The sequence below is a fragment of the Phaethon lepturus genome, unplaced genomic scaffold (genome assembly GCF_000687285.1).
Source record: "Phaethon lepturus isolate BGI_N335 unplaced genomic scaffold, ASM68728v1 Scaffold56025, whole genome shotgun sequence".
Lineage (NCBI taxonomy): Eukaryota > Metazoa > Chordata > Aves > Phaethontiformes > Phaethontidae > Phaethon > Phaethon lepturus.
Window position 1 is genome coordinate 1 of NW_010539578.1, and position 10,747 is coordinate 10,747.

Below are 10,747 nucleotides of genomic sequence, written 5' to 3' on the forward strand. Positions count from 1 at the left end.
CGGCGAGGGCCCACGCCCTCTCCTTCCTGCCCTGCAGGGACCGGGGGTGTTCGCCCGCTCGCTGGAAAGCTGGTCGCTGCTTTGGGCAGACAGAGGGTTATGCTGCGGATGTGTTCCTCTCACTGCACGTTTTGGCATCCTTTTTTCTGGCATCTCACTCTTGCGGGGATTGAATACCACAGGACAGTTTTGGAGTATGTATTTTCCCAGTGCTTTCCATCGTGAAAGCTGAGTCAGGGTATAACGGTTACTTTTAATACTTATAATCCTTTTTACTTGCACTTTTTGTAGACCTGCCTTTTATTTGTTACCTTTCACTGTTTTCTTCTCTTTTTAATTTCTTTCTTAAATATAATTTTATGATTGGCTACTCCTGGATTTCGTTTCTGGAAAGCACTCTCAGTCCTAGGAACTCTGGGACCGAGCACGTTGCCTCCTTGTTTCCCCAGGCCCTTTGGGGATGCACGATGACTTGCTGCACGTCCAACTTCAGCGCTCTGGTTCTGAGGTTGTGTGGAAACTCTTGAGCTTCTGAAGTCACGCTTTCGTTGAACGGAGTGGTGCTTTAGTGCCAGATAAAGACCCTCGAGGATAAAGGGAGAGAATTCTCTTGCTTATTGCAAGAGAAGGAGATTCCTTTTTGGGAAACGGGAACAAGTTTTACATGTTTGTTCCTATGGGTTAGTGCTTTTTTGTGTATTTGGAGGACTCCTTCCAAGCAGCAGTATAGGTGTGAGCTTTTTTTTAATCTTCTATTTAGACATTTAGTTGAGGATTAAACTGATGGAGTGCTTTGCATCTTCCGTACTTCAACTGTCTTTAATGATCATATAAGTAAAACCATTTATTCTGCTATCACGTTGCAGGTATTAAGATAACACCATGTTGTTCAAGTTACAGGACTTGATGAACGCAGAGTGATGCTAGAATGATACTGTACAATGGTTGGAAAACTAATTACTATAACAGCCTCAAAATTATGTTGCATAGTACTATTTTTTTTGTATTTTCTTTTTCTGTTCTATCAGTCAGCTTGTGTGTACCTTCATTATTGATGTATTTCTCACTTATCTCTTAGGTTTACAAAAGATACTGCCAGGTTCAAGGATGAATTAGATATTATGAAGTTCATTTGCAAAGATTTTTGGACAACGGTATTCAAAAAACAAATAGATAACCTAAGGACTAATCATCAGGTACTAATGCTGTAGAATAAGATTTAACTTACAAAATCAGTAACACCTTTGAGTTACTAGCGCATTTTTTGTTTGTCTTGGTCTAGAATTAATTACCTGATAAGAAACCCAAAATGTTCTGTGTTTTGTTTAAAAAGCAGCTTTTTAAGGTTTATGTTAGCATGTAGCTTCAAAATACAATTTAATTATTTCTTGCGATGTCTTTATTGCCACACTGTTTGAAAAGACTAAATGCTTTGGATTTCATATGTGCTGTTGCAGAGTTACAAATTGACAGGACAGTAATGGTTACAGTTGATTAACATTTAAACAGGAACTTTTTAATGTATCTCCCAATAAATTTATTAGAAAACTAGTGTGAGAAAGTGATAATTCTGTCTTAACATCTGTTTAAATAGAATGGCTGCCTTGAAGTAATTTTTTTTATTTTGAGGAATATTTACAGTTTTCAGCAGTTCAGACACTTAGTTGCGCTCTGCTGAACATAGTTGCATAAGAAACAGCTGAAAAACTTTCTAGATTTGCATGTTGGTGACATTGTGTTGTGTCTATGTCCTTTCCTATATCAACAGCCACAGTTCTTAAAGCAAGATCAAAATAATTTAAGTTTCCATTTTACTAGAGTAAAAAATCTTTTTTCATTTTGGATTACTTTGTTTTCTTATGGCCATTTACCTGTTGTATCAAAGTAGGAACACAGAATTTGTGCAAGAATTGTACCAGATAAAATAGGTTTTATTTATCAGTGAGCTGTTTTATCAAGTAATAACTTTAACAGATAACAATTACCTCAGAAATCTGTTTTTGAATTCAAAGCAAGCTGTAGTATTGAGATTAGGTCTCAATTGTATATGCAGCCTTAATTTAATTTCAAGGGTTATGAAGTTCCAAAGTAGCACAGTCATTCGCAAAGAAATGAAAATGACAGGTGTAAATTAAGCTGTACCATGTTCACACTTAATTTATTAAAATGCTTGTTGTGGCACAAATTTGTAGTGCAGAAAACACTAGACTCTCAATTTGATCATCTGCTGGATGTTGTTGCCTGTATTGCTATTAAAGATGACTAAATTTGAGAATAAGAACAGTCAATTGCATATCAAATGAAGATTAAGATTTGACTGTAAAAATCAGCATGCATTTGATATCTTGACAAAGAATTTCTAATATGGAACTATTGTTTCTGAGCACTGGAAGGTCTCTTCCAAGAAGAATGTAAATAAACATTTTTTAGGGTTAACTGATCATGTTATTACCTAGGAGTTTTGTTATAAACTCACAATTATGTATCTTTTGTTTTGATATTTCATGTAAGTAAATAATACAGTCTAAACTTAAATCATATATGCCTTAATCTAAAATTTAATTTTTCAACCTGAGAACGTTTGTATTGTATCTACAGATCAAATTCCTTCACATGAAATGTTGATTACATGTTACTGCATATTCAACTAAAAAAACTTTTTTTTTTTAAAACAGGGTATTTATGTCCTTCAAGACAATAAATTTCGTCTCTTGACACAAATGTCTGCAGGAAAGCAATATTTAGAACATGCACCAAAGGTACCCTTCAGTTTTATCATTGGGATCTACCAGTTTGGTTTGGATTATCTTTATCTATTAATAATAACTGATAATAACTTTAAATTTTATTACATTATTATTTATATTAAATAATAACTTTAAATTTTGTAATTGAATGGATACAAACTCTTCAAAAGGGCAGCTAAAGTTTAGTCTCCAAAACCTGTGCTTTTTAGAAATGCACCTTGTTTTGAAACAGTGGATTTGATTTATGGTTCAAGAAACGGTCATAGTTGTGAAACTTGCTGTTGCCATGTTAGAGTTACTTGATGGTAGGAGCTGATCTGCCACTGTCTGCCACTATCACACAAATTCTTTCTTTCTCTTTGGAAAGCATGTGCTTTCAGAAGTTTTTTTTTAATTTCCAAAACCTATTTGGAAGATGCTATTTGTTACCTAGAATAAGCTTCTGAAATAATGTGAACATTCAGAAAGATCTTCTACCAGTTAAAAATAGTTTTGAGTGTAGATGCTGAGTTAGGGTAATTGTTTAGGTAAGTTAAAACAGTGCCTCTGCAGAACTTCTTATAAAGCACTTTGATTCAGGTGGATATAAGAAATGGGGCATTCAGATCCATTCTATGGTTTTGTAATTCTTGCTCTTAGTCATCACAGTTGCAGTCTACTGTCCTTGGCGTTGTTTTTTTTTTTTTTTTTTGTTTGGTGAGGTGGTTGTTCTGTTTTGAAACATATATTCTAAATATCTGCAGGCCCTTGTATTCCAAGATGTGGCCTGTGCAAGAATGTTGTTTTGGACTGCTTCTCCTTCATTGACTTTAATACCAGTTGCTAATTTCAGCCAAGTCTTGGGAATAATTGTTTTAAGGATATTAAGTTCTGCAGGTTTAATGGAAACAGAAACAAGTGACTCAAGTTAGTACCTCTATCAAGAGAAATCTGTATTGTGAGCTCTGCTGCACCAAATACCAGAGCTTGCTTCTATTAGAGACATGACGAAGTCTCTCAAGCACAGTAACAAAACCTCCATAGTTTTCTACTGTCCAAGTGCTAAGTCTGGTTCTTGAGTACTTAGCTTCAATCTTTAGCAACAAGCTTCATCCTTGACACTTACTTAAAGTGCAACTTTATATTTAGTATTTAGCATTTACCTGTGGACTAATCAGAGGCGGCCTATCGAATTTGGGAATAAAGAGTATTGTAACAGCTGAAGTTTCATCAATGCCTGCATGTAAGTAGTTCTCAGAGTATTCAATTATTAGCTCATTTGATAACTTTCCTTACTGACTTCATCACGGTATAAGCATTTATCAAGGTGGGGGGCTGGGCCATAGGAGTCATTATGAACTTCAGGATGTGACTTGTCACTAAATGCTTTAGTGATTAGCAAATACTGACAGAGGGTGAACCTTTGTGATAGTGAGTAGAAGCCAAAACTAAAAAGTTGTATTTACATTTGGTAGCATCATATGCATAAGGATGTATGTCCAGAAGGCTGTTTGAGGAAGTGACGATAAAACCAACTAGATAGATGCTTTTTCTCTAAAGAAGTCATTAAGAAAGTTAGTAAGTGAAGTCCATTGTAACTACCCAAGGTGCTTAAGGTGGATTTAAAAATTTCTGCAGACTTTGCAAAAAACTTAAATTTAGCTGAGAAAACTGTTGTGATGGGGGTCATGGATCAACTTAAAGCAAAAAAAGAAAAGAAAGAAAAAGCTGTTCAGCTGGAGTTAAATTTAAATGCTAAATTTAAATAATGGCTAGATTGTTCACAATTAAACCGTAAGATTGAAATGTTCCTTACTATCTCTTTTAACAAAATTATTACAAGAAAATAATCACTTAATAAATAATAACTTCAATGGTGATACTTTGATCAGACTTTGCTTTTTCTTTGCAGGTAAATTTCAGGTGATGATACAGAAGATGTAGAGCACGTTCAGATCTGGATATCTACCTTAAAAATCCTTTGTGTGTGGATTCGGTATCTTGGTTCAGCTTTGTATGTAGCTTGTGAATTATAGCAGTGTGCAGCACAATTCCAAAACATATAATAAATGTTTATCCAAATAACTGGACACTATCCTTGTGTCTTGGTATGAAATTTATTATATACCAAGGTATTAATGTCCACAAGGTTTAAAACTGGCTACTCAAAAGTTTCCAACAAAAGATTTCAGTTACCAAAACAGCACATATAGAAGACCAGAGGCACAGAGAACAGTTTAAAAGCCTGACCAAGACTAAATTGGAATAGGAAGCTAATGTGTTTTGTGTCACTTAACATGAATACCGAACTGCTATCTTTCCCTGTTCACTCTGGACTGCGAGGCAGCAATTGCTTTTTTATTGTTCTGAGGAAGGTATTATCACATGCGTCAATGGCCTTCATTAATGGTGTTCAGTGGAGGCTTAGTTCCTTTGTAGGAATGATATGGGGCAGTAGAAAAAAGAACTTATTTCCATGTAGTTAAACAGTTTCTCCTACCTCCCTGAAATTAGCTGCTGTTTTTTTGTGTCAAAATAATTTTACAGATAAGGTCATCTACTACTGTCCAAAGAAGGAAATTTGTTTTAGCTTGTTGTACATAAATTCAATATTAATGTAATTGTTTTTAATTGCTAGCTACAACTCACTTCTGTAATGAGGGTGTGCAGGAAGAGGATTAGGCCTGCAAGAAACTATACAGACATCACCAAGACTCTTGAGGACATTGAGTTTTGCTAGATACTACTTGTTACAAGATTTGTGTAACAATACGTAACTTGCTGTAGGTAAGCACGAAAAAATCTTGTTAAAACGTTTTTAATGAATTTTGCTGTAAGACATTTCTGTTGGCAGGTTGAGGCCTTATACTTTTGAGTGAATCACAGTAGAAACTTACAGTGTTTAATCAGAAGTGTGAGAATGCCTTGTGATAGTGATTTAGTTTCTACTTTGAGACCAGTAAATAACAGTCTAACTAGAAGAGCTCATACATTAAAATAGCATGACTGACTGTTACAGCTACCTGCTGTGTTGGGAGAAGTGTATGTTGTCCAGTTGCATGGTGGGCAGGAACAATGGAAGCTCTAGGGCCCTAAGCTCTAGGGAAGATTGGCAGTTTGTAATGGATCAAGCCTTTTCTAGATAGCTGTTACAAGCTGGCAAGCTGTAGATTACAAATGGGATAACCAGGGGGTTATTACACTTGAGCTTAAGATGTGACCAGATCCTGATCTTTGCAGGTACTGTGAATGCTCGTTCAGATTAGTTGTAGATGAATAACTTGACAGTTCTACGACACATGTAGAGCAGAACTTGAATTAGCAGCATGCCGCCCCACTTTTGGTAGAACTAGCAAAGATGAAAGTCACTACAGTAATGTACTTGTTGGGGATCAGCTGTTCAACTGATTGAAAACATTGGGTTCTTACACTGGTGGTTTATAGGAAGGCTGTGGTGATTGTCCATGTTTATAACTCAGATTTGTTTGAAATTGTAGGGATGGAGTGTTTGCTAACTAGTATTCTTGCTGAGTGCATTCCATCTGTTCTTCAGTTGCCAATTCACCCTACTTTTGACATGCTAAAAATGTTACTAAAAAGACTAGAAATAGCTTGCACTGTGTATCTAAGAGATGGACATTTCAATGTCATCATATTCTAGGCATCTGCAGTGGTAGACATTCAGTATCAACATATACAGAATCATTGTTACTTACATATCCAGAATTAAAACTCTGGTAGTTACTGTAATTCACTTTGATGTCTCTTGGCAGTAAAGACTACTATTCTATATGCAAAAGTCCATTAATTCAAAGACATATTAAAGGTTTATCAATAACTGGTTGTGCTTAATGATTATTTTTAGTAGCAGAGCACTTTTATAGAGAAAGCAGATGTCAGTTAATACTGTGTATCAGTTTGCTGCTATGAGCAGAATTCATAGCCTTTAACACTGATTTTTAATTGCTGAAGATAATTAGAACCAGAAGGAGTCATGTATGTACCAAGCAAATGCCAATACTCTTGGCGAAGCACTCCATGTTAAATATATAAATAAGTGAGCTAATGCATTTGTCGAGATACCATATAGAAAATAAATTTGTTTATTCTGTTTAATAAATGTTTCTATTAAAAGCATTGAATACAGCTGTGTAATTTTCACTGGTTTCTGCAACTGTTCACTAAAAATAGCATTACTACTCTGGCAGTAGTAATGTTTATGTTTTACTAAAATAATTGTTTCAGTAACCTAGTGGCTATAGTTGAACTGCTTAGCAGTGCTTAAAAGATTGAAAAAGCACATTGTCCTAGTTGTGTAAATTTCTATAGTAAGGCTGCTGTTAAGTATGATAGAAGAATGAGAAAAGCCACAATGTTTAAGAACACTCCTTAAAATGCTTCAGTTTTATTAAAAAAGCCCTCAATGTGTGTGTGCTAAAGTTAACAATCATTTATAATGTACCCTCAGACTTCACCTAATAGTGGTGTCCACAGGACTACTCAGATGGTAGAAATTTCTAACCAAGAATGTAGTTTACAGAGACAGTAGCTTGAGAGATGATGCCAGACACTTCATTGACCATTTTACAATGATGGTGGTGATCATACCGGAGACATTGACAATCTCATGCTAAAGCTCAGCTTAAGGTATTCAAAGCTGTCCCAAATGCATTATCTTGAGGGCGTTCTGAAGGGGTTGTATAGTACTTCAGGCCTGAACGGTGCAGTGTCTTGCTGTTAACTCTGATAATGCTGTTTCTACTAGGGCAACGCAAAATACTTGGTATTCTCAAAACAGTCTAGGAAGGCTCATCAGCCAAGTCACGTTGATCGAAGTACCTAGTGGAGGGAAGTGGAATATGGTAAGAAACCTCTAATGCAACATACTTCTTACCTGGCTCTGAGTTGTTAGGCCCTTTACTTTCTAGCTCTTCTTTTAGTGTTTCTATCAATCATGTTTACAGCTTTGCAGTTCAGGGGCTCATCTAAGGAAACCAATAAGCTTACTTTACTCTTAGGTTTATCTTAAGTCCTTTTAGCTAGGTATATTTGCTACATAAGCCCAGGGTAATTGACTTCCACTTTAAAAGAATCCGGGTTAGGACAAGAGTAATCTGCACGTACTTTACTGTTTTATATAGGTAACCTGCATTACCTGCTAACTAAGCAGATTATCAAGTTCAGAGCTGATATTTGTTCTTCATTCTTGTTCTCCTGAAAGGGAAATAAATATTAGAACAGTTCTTGTTACCTGTGTCCAATGGAAAAGCTGTTACATGCCGTGTTACATGCTTGTAGTCTTCTCTTCATTCTCAAGCAAACTTAGGACACGAAAAAATACTTACCAAGACTTCAAGAACTGAAAAATCATCCTCCTAATAATTTAAGTTCAGCAAGTCCTTTGCATAATGTTGTATTAAATCTTACCTCTAGTATTCTGACTTCTGAGCATCGTCTTGCCAGCTGTCGAATAAGGGAGTGAGCTTCAGGTAGCAAAGGTTTTTCAAGGCATGCCAACAGCGCATAAAGCCACCTGCCCTGTGCGGATTCCAATAATAAAGTTTCAATTATCAGCATTTCCTTGAAGTTTCATGCAGTTCTTATATAGACCAGGCCTAGAGCATAGTCTCAAAACAAAATTGCATTCAAGTGGTACTGCCAGAATTGAAAAGTTTGAAAGCCAAATTAGACACTACACAGTAGAATTTTGTGCCTTTAGATAAGTTTCTTGTGAGCAGTATGCCTGGATGTCCTGATATTTTTGGGAGTACTGGCCAAAATATAAAGTAATACAGCTTAAACTATTAAAGTCTGAGTGAATAATTATTTTAGTAATATCTAAAGATTATTACTTGGCCATTAATTTTTAACTTCACAAACTGTGGAAAAACATTCCTGAAGAGTGAATGTATCGAGTCAAATCTTTGTGGAATTACTGCTGTTAGATCAGCTTTAAGATTTGCACCACTGTGAAAACATGTCCTTTGCATTTTACTTCACTGAATTCTACTGCATTCTTACAAATGTAACTTCTGGTACCAGTCTAACTTCTTAATTTAATTAGAGTATTTAGTAGCTTTCATTATGGGAAGAAACTAAAAGTCAATGTGCATGTCCTCTGCAGCATATTGGTTAATAAGAAAACAGTCCTAGAGAAAAGGACAGAATGTGAAAAGCCTTTAGGTGACTAAAAAATGGTGAAACTGTTTAGGATTATGGAAGTAATTTTTCATTACTGTTTTTGCTTTGTGGTACTGAATGAGAGGAGATGCACCTACCAAGGTCTTTTGCAGAAACGATGCCGTTACATAACTAGTCAATCTAGTTGTGGCCAAAATCTGTGCTAATGTGCGCTGTCAATCAGAATTTCTTACTAGGTTTGATTTGATGCTATACTAAGGCAACTAAGCTTTCTGGTCAGTGCTGCACGTGGAAAAATTAAACATGTCTTTGCATGTGCTGTACGTGGAAAAATTAAACATGTCTTTGCATAGACATACATGTCCAAGCTAAAACGGAGGTGTCGGTAAATACAGCACGCAGCATCCTGACAGCTTAAACTGGTCAGAACCAAAACTGCTGCAGTCTGACCTGACCCTCTTCTCTCCCCAGCGTTGATACTCATCCAACTTGGCGGATTAAGTTAGTGTGGGGAGCAATAAAAAGGAGAGGGATTTTTGGCAATACTTGACAGATCTGTGTCTGTTATGTTCTGTAATTAGCCTTCTAAAACATTCTGTGAATACTTATTTTGGTATCTAATCAAGTAAGTTTTGAAAGTAACTGTGATACATGCATCCAAAGAGCTCTTTAGAAACTAAAACAATTTCATAGATAACTATGAACAATTTATCCCTTGTTTAATGTGTTCAGATGCAAGTAGTTAGAGTAAAGTAAAAATTACCAGTTCTGGGGTAAATTTTTTCTCTCCAAACCAGCTTATCAGGTATTCTAAGACACTGGTTACTGTTGCCTTCAAAAGAGGAACAGAGAGAGACAATACAATACCTGCAATGTTTTGTTTTGCTGTCCCTCTACCCAAAAGATTATATTATATAAAAAGCAATATGATCTTTATAAATATACACATTATATATTTCTGCTCCACTGCGATTCTATATGGTACTTATTCCAGGTTGAAGTTCCACATAAGGGTAAAGTACGCATTAAAGAAGCAGTTCCTGGAAAGAACTTTATAAAAAATGAAGTAAATTTCTGTGTTAACAAGAAGTTATGGATAAGTAGCTACATATTAGGAAAGAGGCATGACACTGACTGGCTGTTTCTGGTATAAAGGTGACTAGTGGAAAACAGTACTGAAGGAAAGGTAAGTGTTATTCTTCTAGTCTTGCAGTGTATGCAAGAGTTCAAGGACAGTACTTAAAACAATGAGAAACCTTAAAACACTGTCAAGCACCTAATGAGGCATTCAGGAAACAGTCAAACATTAAATGTTCTATAGAGAAATTACAAGAACAAAATATTCTTAAAACTGGTCATGATAAATGTTCACTAGTAGAGTTGTTTGTAGCTGAAGGTGAGATAATGATTACACGTTTTCTTTGCAAGTGTACAGTGAATAGCAGTTATAATAAACAATTCCCTACTCTAGCACAGAAAAATAGATAAGACTTCTGCAACAGATAGAATATGAGAAATAATGACTTATGCAATGTCATTATGCTATTCTAAGAGGTAGGCTTACCTGATTCAGTCTGCTTACAATACTTAGCAAAGGGGGAAAGCCCACCTGAAAAAAATCAAGTTGGAAAATGCAGAGACTAAGGTTGGAAAGGACCTTCAAGATCATCAAGTCCAACCATTAAACCAGTGCCGTGTCCCCTAAACCATGTCCCCAAGTGCCACATCCACACGTTTTTTGAACACTTCCAGAGATGGTGCCTCCACCACCTCCCTGGGCAGCCTGTTCCAATGCTTGACCACTCCCTCCGTAAAGAAATTATTCCCAATACCTAGTCTAAACCTCTCATGGCGCAACTGGAGGCCGTTTCCTCTCGTCC

The 10,747-nt window shown here is 36.0% G+C and overlaps 1 protein-coding gene and 1 long non-coding RNA gene across 2 annotated transcripts; one reads left to right on the forward strand and one right to left on the reverse strand.

Moving 5' to 3' along the window:
- Window positions 1-1,078: 1,078 nt before the first annotated feature.
- TRAPPC6B (trafficking protein particle complex 6B) lies at window positions 1,079-4,813 on the forward strand (the record flags this gene model as incomplete). Its single annotated transcript, XM_010287149.1, has 4 exons — window positions 1,079-1,196; window positions 2,676-2,759; window positions 3,876-3,969; window positions 4,639-4,813. Coding segments are annotated over 4 exons (328 nt in total), but the record flags the coding sequence as incomplete, so codon positions are not given.
- A 2,137-nt stretch (window positions 4,814-6,950) lies between these two features.
- On the reverse strand, window positions 6,951-10,487 carry LOC104620826. The gene is made up of 5 exons (XR_738036.1): window positions 10,432-10,487; window positions 9,631-9,699; window positions 8,154-8,264; window positions 7,882-7,940; window positions 6,951-7,565 (listed from the first exon to the last, which is right to left on the reverse strand). It is a non-coding gene; the product is annotated as an uncharacterized LOC104620826 (long non-coding RNA).
- Between the last annotated feature and the right edge of the window lie 260 nt (window positions 10,488-10,747).